The 15,453-nt window shown below is 44.0% G+C and overlaps 2 protein-coding genes across 3 annotated transcripts in view; both read right to left on the reverse strand.

Annotated features, from left to right (window-relative positions):
• The window catches only part of LOC308461606 (serine protease 33-like), a 326,492-nt gene that overhangs the window by 199,371 nt on the left and 111,668 nt on the right, over window positions 1-15,453 (reverse strand). The window lies entirely within an intron of this gene.
• LOC308461612 (serine protease 27-like) lies at window positions 387-10,003 on the reverse strand. Of its 2 annotated transcripts, none has more exons than XM_080978671.1 (6): window positions 9,366-10,003; window positions 4,987-5,007; window positions 3,551-3,710; window positions 2,805-3,076; window positions 1,874-2,034; window positions 387-1,684 (listed from the first exon to the last, which is right to left on the reverse strand). In XM_080978671.1, exons 1-6 carry the CDS (start codon window positions 9,418-9,420, stop codon window positions 1,397-1,399), a joined length of 957 nt encoding a protein of 318 aa, XP_080834797.1. In that variant the 5' UTR covers window positions 9,421-10,003; the 3' UTR covers window positions 387-1,396. The 2 variants fall into 2 exon arrangements, with proteins under 2 accessions (XP_080834797.1, XP_080834798.1); XM_080978672.1 differs by having other exon boundaries at window positions 3,637-3,710; window positions 9,366-9,429.

Raw genomic sequence — 15,453 nt, forward strand, 5'->3', positions numbered from 1 at the left:
TGCACTTGTGTCAATAGCATGTTTTATTGTAGGTGTATTGCCCCTTTATCTGACTCTCAGGACTCTCTCCAAGCCACAGCCCTGCTCAGACCTGCTCTGCACCATCTTCAGATGCTTTCTTTTGCCTGGCTGATAGCTCAGTTGGTAGAGCATGAGACTCTTAATCTCACGGTTTTGTGGGTTCAAGCCCCACAAAGGTTTGGGCCAAAAGATTCCTGCATTGCAGGGGGTCGGACTTGATGACCCTCTGTGTCAAGGGGAACACACACTACTTTCAGCCCCCTCGCAAAGATAAGACGAAAGCTCAATCCCAAACTCACTGAAATATTAAGTAACTTGAAAGCAACCTGTGGTGAGGCAAATAAACAGAGGCCTTTATTGCAACAAAGAAATATTTCCAAAAACTGGATGACAGATTTCAGCACAGTGTCAACACATATACACACAAACTTTCCATTGTCCCATTCCCCACCCCAGCCCCCCAAAAGACTTAGCTCTTTGGATGTCAAACCTCACAAGGAGAGGATGGCAAGTGTGGCAGGAAGATTCAAGGACAATCAATATTATGTTTTGAGAATGATTCCTGTTCCATTGGAAGATGCCCAGAGTGGTTGGGGCAACCCAGTCACATGATCGGGGTACAAGTGACTTATTCTTATTCTTATTCATTGTTTTATATTTTCTGGATGTCCCATGATTATATTATAAAGTAGTTGTGTTCTGGGTTATAAATCAAGCACTGCTAGGAGTTGTTTCTTTTTGTTTTCCAATGTATTGCTTATCAATTTAAAAAATGGTGTGGCACGAGGAAAATTTTATTCTGAAAGTGTGGCCCAGAAAAAAAAGTTTGAGAACTAGCCTATCCAGACCAGCATTCTTTTCTCACAATAGCCAACCAGAAGCCCATGCAAGACCCACAAACAGGGGGTGAGTCCCCTTCCTGGCTTCTGAGATTTTCCCTGGGATAGTCAACGTGCTTTCACATTTGTCATCACTGCTATTTGGACTAGAAACCTGATTATATTATTACTTTTCAAATGAGAGGATTTTGTCACAATGCAAGAAGGCAGAAAGCAAAGAATTCTAGGGCACTTTGTCCAGGAACCAGAACAATTATGGCACCTACCCTTCACTTACTATGGGACACAAATGCTTTGCCCTACTGATCTTCAAGCTGCAACCCAAATCATCCTTCAAATAGGAAACTGGGTGTGGGAAACATTTGGCCCTCCAGGTGCTGCTGAACTACAACTCCCATCAGTCACAGTGAGTATGGTCAGCGGGAGTCGTAATTCAGCAACATCTTGAGGCCCAAAGGTTCCCCACAACCTGGGGCTGCCTACAATGTACCCAAATTCAGCACTGATTCTACAGCGTCAAGCTGGCAAGGAACTCCTCACCTCAAGAATTCCCACTGCAAGAAAGGCAGGAGAAGGGAAAGAGAGAAAGTGACAAGAGTAGTGGAAGTGAAAAGTCTGAAATGGTTCCCTCCCCCCTCCAGAGCGATGGGCACAATTCCAAACCGCAGGCCAGGAACATAACGTTGCAGCCAATCGCCATAGGACGTGACTCTGGTGTAGACGCCGGGGCGGTACGGGAGTGCACAGCCTTGTCCCCAGCTCACGATGCCAACCAGGAACCAGGAGTCATTTTGGGCACAGACCAAGGGCCCCCCGGAATCACCCTAGAAACAAACAAGCAGAAGCAGGGAATAATGCCCCCTCGAAATCTCACCCCAGGCAACCAGTATCTCAGTGCCTGCTCCTTGACCACATAGAGACCTTACTGAGCATCTGTAGAAGTCTCTGAGAAATAGGCCAGGAACACCTGAAAACATCAAGAAACCATTCAAGACAACTGTTAAATTGCTTACCAGGCAAGCGTCCTTTCCTCCTTCTTTATATCCAGCGCAAATCATGGTGTCTTTGACAGAATTGGACCCAGTTGGGGGCACATTGTACATCTCGTTGCATCTGTCAACATCTATGAGAGAGACCTGGACTTGTTGCAGCGTCTGAGGGAATGGAAGTGGTTCTAAGAATGCAAAGGAGAAGAAAAGTGAGTTGCATTCAGGCATGGTGAATGTGCAACCCTGTGCAACCCTGCCTCAAGACTGTCTTCTCCCTTTCTTCTTGTGGCCAAGGAGAAACTCTGCTGCAGGCCTGAATTAAGAGTCTCTATATGACTCTGCTTAACAAACCTGTTGCACTGTAAAGATCTGCATGGTGACTGAATCAGTAGTCAAGGGTCAACAGGCAACACAAAAAGGATAAGCCTTACTGGAACATGGTGGTCTGGCTACTCTCTGGAGCCAGCCACAGGGAGAATACAATTCTAGTTTTCAAATGTCCTTACCAGCTACCTCCAAATAGTTACGGGGGCTAAGTTAAAGTACTGGTGTCAACCTTAAAGCTGTAAACAGCTTAGGACGTGAGTCTAATCAGCATATCTTCCCATATAAACCTTTCCCCCTCTGAAGAAGGCTTCTTCCAGGTACCATCATTCACAACAACTAGACTCACATCAGTTAGAGCAGGGCCTTATCAGTGGTGGCCACCAGGAGGGGGAGAGGCAAGGTGTGGGAAGGTTGACATTGCACAAACACCAGCAGATCCATTCCCTCTCCCTACCAGTAAGCAACCACTCTGTCAAGAAGCTAGAATAGCCATCTGTGCTATCCAGTGAGCCACTTCTGGCTCAAGGGATCCCCATGACTAAAGGATAAACCCTCCCAAAACATGCTACTCTCTTTCAGAATTCATTTCAGGTTGACCTCCAACCCCATGTTCTCACCAGGCTCTCACCATCAAATCCAATATTTCCCCATCCAGTCACAAAGCACGCCATGCCCTCAGGGAACACAGCCGAAGGAAATGGCACACACACTGGGAGGAAGTATGGGGTATAGTTCATGGGTCTTTGGAGCCTCAATAAGGCAATGTCCCCTCTTGTCCCAGTCCCATTAAATGCTGTGTTACGGATTACTTGGGCGACAGGAACGGTCTGGGATTTGGAGCTTCTATTTGCAAGTTGATATGCTCCCAAGGTCACGGTGATGTCTGAGAAAGGATTCAGTCTGAGAAACAGAAATGAAACAAAAAAGAAAATGCATTGGGGTGTGATGCTGCAGCAAGGGATGGAGTCGCTGACTAACAGTCAAAGAGCATTTAAAAAATGGGTTTCCCAGGATCCAGCAACCTCCAGGTTGTGATTCAAAGCCAACAGTGGTCCATACTAGCCATGACACCTTCATACTATTAGCCTTTGCACTGAACAAGTTCCTTTTTAGCGTTATTAGCAGGTGCAAAGGGCCTTATTCGGACTGGAATGTCAGCAGGGAGTCAAAGGGTTAAACACCATAGAGTTAAATGCCACACACACCACCACCAGAGTCCCAATCCAAATCAGGGGACTCCCCAGCTTTTCATTCTAACATGATATTGATGCAACTGCTCGTGTTGCCATGCCTAGCTGGCCCCATCATGCAGAAAGACTGAGACATTTCTGAAGCACACTGGTGAAATGTCACTACCTCCTTGCTGGTACTTACCTAAAGCAGTGAGCGGCTGACACAACCCACTGTTGTGCCACGAGGGACCCACTACAAAAATGCCTCCCCTTCCAACCGACACTGACCTGCCATGGCCAGGCTCCAATCTGCGAGGCTTGGCCGCCCACAATTCGGTCAGACAACACTGGTTGACCACAGACTTGAAGAGGAAAGAAGAACACGGAAATGCATAGATCACAACACAGCTGGAAAAGTGCACTTTGATTGTTTCCTTGCCAAAGGTTGGTGATATTTTAGCTCCTGGGAGCTAAAACAAACATGGCCAGATTATCTTATTTTCTTTTCCTTCTTTGCTTAATAATACCTATGGGAGGCGGCATGTATTTTAGCATCCTTTTTCATGTTCTAAACCTCCCTTCCTCCATATCTCTCTCTTTCACACACACACACACACACACACACAGAAATAGGCTTGATCCCAATGCCATTGCTTCTGTCAAAATCAGGGCTCCCCACACCAGCTTTAAAAGAGAGGATTAAGGAAAGCCAATCACAGATCTCCCACATCACACCTGTTTGGGTTCTAACTGCCTGAAAGTACTAGGTCACCCTACCTTTCTACACTAGAATGCCCAACCTCTACTGTAGGAATTTGAGCCTGTGGTCCTCCTGATGTTGTAGCAGGGATGACTGTGAATATGTCAGTTTCAGTTTCTCTGTTTCCAAAATTGAAGTTCACTTCTCCACATTTACACATCGGATTGTGATTTAACAGAGAAAGGAAAGCACTCAGGAAAATTCATCAGGCTTATAGTGCAAATGTCTCCTAATATATATGTTCATATGCAGTTTTGCATAATACACACATTTTTGCAAACCAGTTTCCTCCCGCCTGCAGCTGGGAGCCAGCGGCGGCACCTCTCCTTTCTGGGCCAGTTCTCCCAGGCGCCAGGCACGGGGCCAGCAGGCATGCCAAGCTCCAGCCCATCACGATGCCCACAATGCGGCCATGGACAGAGAGGCTAGCGGGCGGGTGGCGAGTCTGGGCTGCGCCTCAGCATGTAGGCAGCGAGGCTTCGGATTGGCTGGCACCAATCAAAGCCCAGCTCCCTTCCTCTGCAGGGCAGGGAGAAGCCAGGAGGAGGGGTGAGAAGGTGCCGCCGCAGTGTGTGTGAGGGAGGGGGGAAATGGTGCCCCCCAATGCAAAAAAATGGCACAGCCCGAACGATCACACCGATCCAAGCGGCGATTCCAGGACTGTCTGCGGGCCGGATCCAGAGGGCAATTTTGGCCTGATCCGGCCCATGGGCCTTAGTTTGCCGACCCATGCTCTGGAGAATCCACAGATCATAATTCCCAGGGCACACACCCCTTGCTTCCCCTCCACTCAAACTGAGGAACCCACTCTGAAGCTGAACCTGAGGACAGAGCCCAGGTGGCTAGTTTGCTTTGTACTGCACAGGTGACATTCTTACCTGAAAACAATTCATCTGCCCCTGAGGAAAGAATTCAGGAAAGGGAGGTGGAGGGAGAAAGAAGTAAATTATTATTAGCATTGGGAAGAGGATGTATCTTTTTATTTTTCAAAAATCATCCAAACTCTGAAGCTGCAGTCCTGTGCACACTTGCTTGGGGTGGGGAGTAAGCATAAATGAAGGCAGGGGGGTCCTGGAAGCTGTACCTTGCCCTTCACAGAGCTACAGTTCCCAGCACCCTTATCAAACCGCAGTCCCCATGATTCTTGGGAGGTGGGAAAGTGCTTTAGATGTATGGTGTGTGCATAGACTCAATGAGACCTGCACCTAAGTAAGCGTGTATCCGATTGCACTGGAAGGCTTCAAAGTGCACCATTGCAATGAGCTGCCTCTGCTGGCTGCCTCATTTATGCGGCTTATAGCAATACTGTCCACTTGCTTGCTTGCCATTTGCTCGTGCCATTTCTGTGATGTCATGTAATCCCTTTGCACTCTGTTTTGGGGAGCCTTGCACACACCCCTCAAAAAAATGTAATGTCACCATAACACCTGCAACACTCATGGCGGCCACTGCAGATATCTCTTAAGTTATCCTTTCATAATGTTTAGATAATGTATTTGCATCCTAAAGTCACAGTGCTGGGAAAGAGGCTGTGAGAGGGGAAGGTGAGCTTTCGGATCCGCCACACCTCAGGCTCCAGCATGCAAACAATCCATCAGGGGGCAGCGTTGAACCAAATCTCATTCTTTCTCCACCTGCAGCTATCTCCTACAAACAAAGGTGTTACCTGTCGGCAAATGAATAAAAAATAAAATGTGCAGGAGTTGCAGAGCTTTTTGTGCTGTGGGAAGTAGAATTAGCCCTTGCATGAGCCAGGCTGAGGGAACACTCTGAGGCACCAATAAAGGGCAGAGGATTGTAGCTCAGTTAGTTTACTGCTGTGAGGGGACGTGACTATTATTTGGAGGTTGTTTTGCTTAAGGCACCTGACTATCGTTCACTGTCACAGTAGCAACTTCACCCGTTCCCCACAGTTGATGCTCCCAACATCCTACCATTTCATGGTTTGGCTAAGTGTAACCTGCAAGCCAGGCCTCTATCTGAAAACGTGGAGAGCTGCTTCTAAGTGGACTGAACCATGAGGGGTTAGACAGACCAATCCTGTTAAGTATAATGGATTTAATTCACACAGAAATGAAAAGTGTATGTTTATTAATGAAGGGTTTAAGTGAGAATGCCTAGCTGTGTATTGGCGAAAAGGTTTAACATGGGGTTTTCCATGGGGCTATATTAAAGCCAAGGAGAGCACTTAGAGCTCTTGCTAAGTTAATGATTAACTAATGGATTGTTGTCCACTGGTCGTTAACATGAGGGTGTTGTAACCTTAGATCATGTGAGAGGTATTAGGTTGCAAAATTTCCATTTTGAAGGGAGTTTTCTGTGGAACTCCCTCCCATCAGATGTCAAGGAAATAAACAACTACCTGACTTTTAGAGAACATCTGAAGGCAGTCCTGTTTAGGGAAGTTTTTAATGTTTTATTGGGAGCTGCCCAGAGTAGCTGGGGAAACCCAGCCAGATGGGCGGGGTATAAATAAGTTGTTATTGTTGTTGTCTCCCAAACTCAGTGGAGTGAAGATGTAAATGAAGTTCTCCTGAAGGGAGAATAAACAGCCTGGAGGCTGGAATGCAGACTGTGGAGAAGGAGAGACCTTTGCTCCTAGGTTGGTCTGGATTATTTCATATTTTGTAAGATGCTGAGCCTGTGCTGGACAGCACAAGACATTGCATGGGTGTTTTGGAGGAATCACTTACTGTATTCTGCTTCATTTTAAAGAGCCGTGGCAGTAAAATTTTAAGTAATATTTTTATGGGCCTGGACAGTAATTTATTCCAGAAGGAGTCAGTTCTTATGCTTCCAGTCACTTCAAAACTATGCAATATTAATATCTGCAACAAATCATCCAATGCAGTATCTAAGACAGCATTGGAAACATCGAAGCAGAAAGTTTCTCGCATGTACATCCATACAGAGTTTGCCATAATCCCTTTTCAGTGCCAGGGCTTAGCAGAGCCATCAGAAGACGACTGTTCTCCTGACAACATGCAAAGTGCCTTTTCCTCACCACAGAGCAGCTGTCACCAAATTGCAAGCATAGAGACGTTCAAGGAAATGGCATTTCAGCTCTGAGAGTGTCGCTTCCAGGCCATTTTTAGGCTTCAGCATCGTGCTTTAAAAAGAAAATCTGAACTCTTCATCCATGCATGGGTGCCCACAAAGAAGGGGAGGGAGTAGTTTCCTTGCTCCCCACCCCCATAAATATAACCCCAGATTCCAGCTTTCATTTAAAAGAAAAGGAATAAGTTTCTATAGAACAAGATACAAAACAAAATGTACCAGCGCTATTCTTTTCCATTTTTGTGAGGGATTGGCCTGCTCTCCTCTTTCAGTGTTTTACTTCACCATGTACTCCCCACTCCACTGTCACACAACACTCTTTCAACACAACCATGATTTGGAAAAAGATAAAGATTTCCACTGCAGCCTAGCTGTGCCCCCATGTACCATCCCACAACCCTGGTTAAAAACATCACTCCCCTATTCTAAGGGGCTCATGGGAAAACGCTAGAGACACTTCCCAGCACAAGGAATGCCCTTTCAGTAGGATCATACTTGCTCATTCATTGCTTAATCACTACACAGTCCAGTGACCAGGGGTGGAGGAAGGAGGGTGCAATGGGTGCAGGCCACCCCAGGTGTCACCACTGAGAAGGGTGACAAAATGCCGGGCGGCACTCACCGCGGGGCCTACAGCACACCCAAGCCACGTGTCTCTCCTGGGAGAGACGCAGTGGCTTGGGCCCCCACAGTCTCCACACTGCCCACTGGTCCGCCCGCTGCCTCCCCTCAACTGTAGGGCGGCTGAGTGGGAGGAGGCAGGCAGACGCCTCGGAGGCCCCCGCAGTGCACCCCGCCCTCACCCCACCCTCACCCCAGGCGCCCTCACGGCTTCCTCTGCCGCTGCTAGTGACAATCCCCATCTGACAATTAATTCATCCCTGATTTAATACCACCAGAGACAGGACTTTCATATCACCAAGTCTCTTCTCATAACACAACAGTATATAACCGAATTAGGTTGTATTTTCCAGTTGGTCATCAGATGTACAACAGTATTTTAAAAGAGAGAACACAAAAACTTTAGGCTAAAGCATAGAAACCATTGCCGGTGTGTTTCAGTGATAATTTACCTTCTCTGGTGTTTAATTTGTACTAAATGACCGGTTTCCCTATCCAACACACACATAATGTGTGTATATATAAAGAGAAATTGTTAAAAAGTTCTGAATTAATGGTATTTTAACCCCTTACAATCTAGGTGCATGTTTATTTGCTTTATTTTTATTTATTTTTTAAATGGCCCTTTCCTCCCCGATCCTGAGAATGATCCCTGTCATGATGGCTCTGTAGCTGATATTCCACCACCACAGTTGGGCTTCTGCCAAATCATATTGTTCCTCAGCCAGCTGATCTTCACTACCAAACTGTGCCCGAAATATTTCCTTTCTGTTGACTTTTTGAAGAGGGTATAGTATTTCGAGATTTATTTGCACAAGAGATCTTCTCAACTGGAAATGTTGTTCTTAATAGTTATAACTATTTCTTTTGTTATAAATATTTACTTTTAAAAAATAAACGGGAAAGGTTTGAAATGTGTCCCATGCTTCTGTACCACGATGGTTTTTCCCCTATGCATTCAACATATTCAGATGCGCTGGACAAGAATTATGTTCATAGCTGAAAAACAAATACTAAATAAAATGTTAACAAACTCCTTTACCAAGGGGGATTCCACACACGCATATAAAAGCCATTCTGAAAATGCATTTTTTAATAATAAAAAAGCAATGTTTTTAAAAATACATTGAATTATCCATAAGGCTCACCATCACCATCTAGTGTCACATTGTATATTGCACTTAAAACACACTTTAAATGTTTTATTTGCAGCTGTATAGCTCCAGAAAGGATGTAACACCCTTCTCTTCTGGCAGGCATTTGAGTGACATGGTGTGTTGCCCTTGGGTCTCATTTTCTTCTGACTTTTCTGTAATTTGGGTAATTTTGATTGTACTCCTTTGTTTTAAACGGCTTCATTATTTTGTCTTTAAAAAATGTTTAACTATTAACCACTTTGTGATGTGTTACAAATGTGGTCTACAAATGTTTCATATTAATAAATGTATTTTCTTTAAATCCCACTGTATCCAATTTGGCTTCATATAAATAAAGTCAGAATGGGGATGAAGATGTGTGCAATAATCAAGCATACAGGGGGAGAGTATAGAGAAAGGCAGGAACTATTTCTTGTACTCACTGTTCATCAGGGGCAGCATCAGAAGAAACAAGAACCCCATTCTTTTTGTGGCCATGGTGTAGACCTTGTCCCTCTTGTCTGGCGACCTCAGTGTAGGGAAGGACAGGATGAGCAGATATCTCCAGACAGACAATCAGGTTTACAAAGGAGTCTAAGAAGCTGTTATACCCAACAGAAAGGGAACTAATGTTCCCAAAAAAACAGGAAGAACCCAGGAGTCCAACCAAAAGTAGGGTAGGAAACTCCAGAGTGTCAACCAATTCACTCTTTCTGTTACTTCTCCCTAAAAAACATGGTGAACCAACTTGGATTGTAGAGAGTCTAAAGTCCACTGGACAACATTGTTTTAACTCACTTGTGACCCCACCACAAATCTATGAAATTTTATGAGCTAAATCTTCTGAGAATTCGGGTGCGCTGGCTCTTAGCCTTTACAATCACTAGGCATCCTGTTTCCTTTAAGAGATCCCAGGGGTCCTGCTCCAATCTCACCCACTAGAAGTCCCCATCTAGGACTGGCTGCAGAACCAAATCCCCACTGTGACTGAGCGATAGCTGGAGAAAGAATCCAGCAGTCCCGCCTGCTACCCAAAGCCCTCTAGATCCCACCCATATTGTACACCACATAACCATCACACGTGTTCTGCTCCCTAGACCTCTCCTCCACCTGTCATTCAGCCATATAAATATTGCAGTGGGGAACAGAACCAGAAGAGGTAACAATGAGTTTACAGAAGAGGAGCCTTGTCACCACCTGGATTAGACTTAATAGCGGGGAGAAGGATTTGGGGACTCAAGAGGAAAACTATGCTGGAAAAGCCTGAGGGTTTGGGTGGATTCCCGTTGGCAGAATTATGAGTGGGGATTTGTGGGTGGCAGGAGGTGGGATGGTCTAAACAGGAACCATAGGTGTGCTCTGTGCCAGGGGCAGTGTTTACAATTATCCCTGCACTTCACATCAGGAGCCAGTTCTCACCAGTCTAGGCCCCCTCATTGTATAAGCATTAAACAATTCAGCATCAGGATAAATGCAAACCTTTCTTCCACTTAGCAGTCATTAAAAAGTTATTAAGTAAATGAAAGGAACATCAACTAGCTGTTTCCTCCCACTGCAAATTTCAGGGCTCAGGATACTCGGTTTGATCAGGACCAGAAAGGCCAAAGGATTAAAGCAGCCCTCCCTGACTAGGAACTCTCCAAATATCATGGACCACAATTCCCATTGGCTCCTGTCACCATGACCAATGGTCAGAGATGGTGGCAGCTCTACTCCAAAACATCTGGAGGGCACCAAGTTAAAGGTTGGATAAAAAGCTTCCCACACCACAGTTTGCATCCTGCTCAGACATCCTCTGTCTTGTGATCCAGACCCCAAGTTAATGTCTCTTTAAAATTGCCCAGTGTCTCTCATCCTCCACTCTGCCCAGGCTGAGGGATCATGTCCTACTGGGCAACTTCCTACGGCACACTCTTGATTAAATAACTGCTGTCTAACCCTTTGGCAACCCCATCTCCCTGCCACAGCAACTGAGATATCCAAAGGGCTGTCGCACAGAGGATGTAGCAAGCTTGTTTTCTCCTGCTTTGGACGCTAGGACCTGAACCAATGGATCCAAGTTACAAGAAAGGAGATTCCAATCAAACACCAGGAAGAACATTCTGATAGTAAGAACTGTTCGACAGTGAAACAGACTCCCATGAGAGGCAATGAATTGCCCTCCTTTGGCAGTTTTTAAGCAGAGGTTGGATGGTCATCTGTCAAGTAATGACTAATTGAGATTCCTGCATTTCTGGGGGGGTTGACTAAATGACCATTGGAGTCCCTTCCAACTCTATAATTCTGTTCATCCTCTAGCCTCTGGCTATGTGGCACTCATTCAATTGTCTAGACAGTGCTCCCTGTCAATCATTCAAAACCCAACTAGGCCAAGAGCCTTTTGAATGGGATTGTTGCCAACTTCCTCATCCCTCTTGACCTCTTCAACCAGCAGCCTGGCTCTTTATCCCAGTCTGTATGCAATTTGGATTAGAGATTGCTTTTAATTGTTTGCATATGCCAGATTGTTTTCATATATGGAATTGTGAAATCAGTTTGAAGTATTTTATGGGACGTGATTTGTAGATGGAATCAAATGAATAAATAAACTTACATCACAAGCTGCCAGTGCAGTTGAGAATAGGGTTAGCTGTGTTGAATTTGTTCCAGTGTAGGAACAGTTAGACCAACATTCCACAGTGCTTCATTTCCATGTTGATCTACATACTCACTATTCCCCCCTCCCATTTCCGTATTTTATGTGCTCCTATGAAATAAACTGCTCACTTGCATTTCTGGGCTGCAACATACTGTTTTCTGAACACAGTCAAGAGTTTGTTGTGTCTTCCCTCCCCCAATTGCATAGACCAGTTGGGCTACACTACTGGTTGTTAACATGCCTAGAGAAACAGGAGGGGAGATGGGCTGAAGTTGCCTTCAGGAGAGCTCTTCCCAAGGGATCATAATAAGGCAGTGGAAATCTTGGACGCTTTGTCCCTAGGTGAACCCAAACACAACCCCGTACTTCAAAATTCATGCTTCTCTGAATTTCTTAATGCAACTCTCCAACCAAGCAATGTGTACAAAAATGCAACTACTCTGGCAAAGTGTGCACAGAATGCATAGGTTTTTTTTACAAAATTGGGTATGAGGGAAGAAGAAGTTAGAAGCTATTTGTCATAACAACCCTCACCCGAGAGATTACCAGAAGGTCTTTTGTAAATTCCTCCATAGCCAGAGACGGGGGGCGGGGGGCGGGTAAGGTTCCTGGAACAGTAAGAGTAACACATGTTACAAGATAAGGGAATGGTGAGAGTTGTGTGTAACGGGTGTATAATCTTGCTTATACATGCATTTTGCTATAGGACTGATATAGATGTTGTTTGTCACAATCTATATAAAGGAGCCCCCACCTATATTTGGGACTCAGTCTTTGAGAAATATCTCTCTGAAGCCACTGCACAGCTTAATAAACAAGACCTTTCTCAAAGAACCCATGTCTGTCTTCATTAACTAGGAGAAACTTGCAATAGGTATATTGGGCAAAAATGCATACAAACATGTCTTTGAAGAATCTAGTTACAGGTAGGTCGCCATGCTGGTCTGCTGCAGTCGAAACAAAATTTTAAAAAATTCCTTCCAGTAGCACGTTAGAGACCAACTAAGTTTGTTATTGGTATGAGCTTTCGTATGCATGCTTCAGGTATCTGAAGAAGTGTGCATGCACACGAAAACTCATACCAATAACAAACTTGTTGTTATTTAGTCGTTTAGTCGTGTCCGACTCTTTGCGACCCTATGGACCAGAGCACGCCAGGCACTCCTGTCTTCCACCGCCTCCCGCAGTTTGGTCAAACTTATGCTGGTAGCTTCGAGAACACTATCCAACCATCTTGTCCTCTGTCGTCCCCTTCTCCTTGTGCCCTCAATCTTTCCCAACATCAGGGTCTTTTCCAGGGAGTCTTCCCAGTCTCACGAGGTGGACAATGTATTGGAGCCTCAGCTTCAGGATCTGTCCTTCCAGTGAGCACTCAGGGCTGATTTCCTTAAGAATGGAGAGGTTTCTTGCAGTCCATGGGACTCTCAAGAGTCTCCTCCAGCACCATAATTCAAAAGCATCAATTTTTCAGGGATCAGCCTTCTTTATGGTCCAGCTCTCACTTCCATACATCACTACTGGGAAAACCATAGGTTTAACTATACGGACCTTTGTCGGCAAGGTGATGTCTCTGCTTTTTGAGATGCTGTCTAACAAACTTAGTTGATCTCTAAGGTGCTACTCTAAGGAATTTTTTTATGTATTTTAAGAGAAATTCTTACAAAAATGCTGGTGAATTTTCCTGAGGGCATTTTTTTTTAATGCAAGCTGATGTAAAAATGTGGAGAACTGAACTTAATATTGGAAAAGTGAGAAACTGACAGAAACCAAAATGTACAGATTTGCCCATCCCTGGAGGACAAGGAAACTGAAGGTAAGTTCAATAAATTCCTTGAATTTCCCTCATTAAGGTGAGTGCGAGAAAGATGGTGCAGGTTTCTGAAAAACTGTCTCAACCAGATGTTCCCAGGCTTGACTTCTTAAAAAAATGAGTCACACCACTGAGTGACACATCATGTTCTCACAATTTAAAAAAATTAAGTAAAATAAATATATCGCCTATTGAGGGTTTTTTTAAAAAAATACTCTTATTATCTTGACTCTACAGTAAGGCTCCTTACAACTGACTAAGAGGTAATACCATAAAAAGTAGGTCAGTGAGAATGAGGAGATTACAGGCATGCCAGTTTAATCTCTGTGCTGGTATGTTTTATCAGCTGAACTGTACTAACCATCGGCCTTGACAATTTCAGTATTAAATTTCCATTGAACTATTCTTAAAGCACATTTAAGACATACGGCTTCCGTCAAAGCCTTCTGGGATCTATCGTTTACTCCTCACGGAGCAACAATTCCCAGCTCCCATGATCCTTTGCAGGAGCCCCATGCTTTAAAAGTACAGTGTGGGCGTGACCTATGTGCCCCATCTTTTCCATTTCTTTTGCCTGCAATTTCCTTGCAGTTGAGCCATACATTGCTGTCATAGGAGTCCCCCCAAAAGTGGGACTCTTTTAATAGAGGCTGTTGTTGTTGTTGTTGTTTTTCATTTCCATTATCACTATTTTTTTTAAAAAAGAACTGTCTGTACCAGGTCTCTTTGCTAATCCCCTCCAAATATTTCCAACTTTTAGCTATAAGCATTTGTGCTGCAGCTAGTAGGTGTTGCAACAGTCTTTATTCAGTCTGCCCCAGACACCCCACAGAAAAGACTTACTGTTTTGTAATTAAATTAATGTCAGAAAAATCAGGTCCCAAAATTTGGCCACTGGTGGGCAGGCCCACCATAACTGGTAGTATAGGTTTTTCCTGGATCTGCAGCACCAACATTGAGAAGAGAGATTCAGGATAAAACAGGAAATCTCAGTTGCGGTAAGGTGACCTTTAAATAGTGTTTGTAGTTTAATTACTTCACAACATTTATATTTCCCTTGGCTATAATAAACCCAAGTACTACAAAAGGATTTACAAAAATAAAATAAAAATTAAGAAGTTTTTTTAATGGTTTCCTGTATATGAGCTTAGCTAAAACAGAGAGAAGAATTTACCACATATTATTCCATCTGGCTAAATCATGCTTGGTATGTAGAACAACCTCCCAGCTTGTTTCCAACCTGACAAAGTCCTCTCTGGCTAAGGCTATTAAAATTTTTACATTACTGTGACACCTGGACCCTTGCTATGTTCAAAGGCTGACAAGGACATAACAGCTTGTTGTTTGATTGTATCTTTAGTTATACAGTAAAAGCCTCCCAAATATCTTGGGCACTTTTGGGTTTTTACGTTGTTAGTATTATTTTAACAACAACAACAAAACCCTTAAGCCAAATATGGAATTTTCTACCTCTAGTGCTAAAATAATTTGACCAGCTCTGGGCACTATGCACTTTGGTGTGGGGCAGCCATTAACTCATGGATGTTTGCCTCTTAATTGAATGATTTCAATTGAATGAAAGTCAACAAGCACAATTCAGAACTTTGAGAACCTCAAGCAATAAAAACTGCAGAAAATCTGCTGATTTCTTCTTTTCATGTGAAGACTTGGGAACCTCTGGCCTTCATGACCCCTAGTTTCAATGGAGAGTGTGTCAATCTATTTCAGCTACAGCAGGAACAAAATAATAAGGAATAATGTTTGCTTATAAAATATCCCAGTACATATTTCCCATATTAGTATTTATAGAAACTGTTCAATTTGGGGTTTTGTGGGGGTAAACAGTATTGAATCTAGCAGGTTAGTACTAGATGCATTATATAACATGCATTATTACTCAGAATAGGCAAGGAATTTGATTCAGTTCACATTTAAAATCTACATTCTGTAGACACCATTCAACTCTCAAGTGATTATTTATTTAACCTACTTTTGGGGCTCTCTTTTTTTTTTTACGTGTTTCCCTTCAGGGAAGGGAGGCATGGTGTATACACAGAGGCATTCCGCCTTAGTTTTTCTTCTT

The sequence above is a fragment of the Podarcis pityusensis genome, assembly GCF_964106645.2.
Source record: "Podarcis pityusensis genome assembly, chromosome: 13".
Classification (NCBI taxonomy): Eukaryota; Metazoa; Chordata; class Lepidosauria; order Squamata; family Lacertidae; genus Podarcis; species Podarcis pityusensis.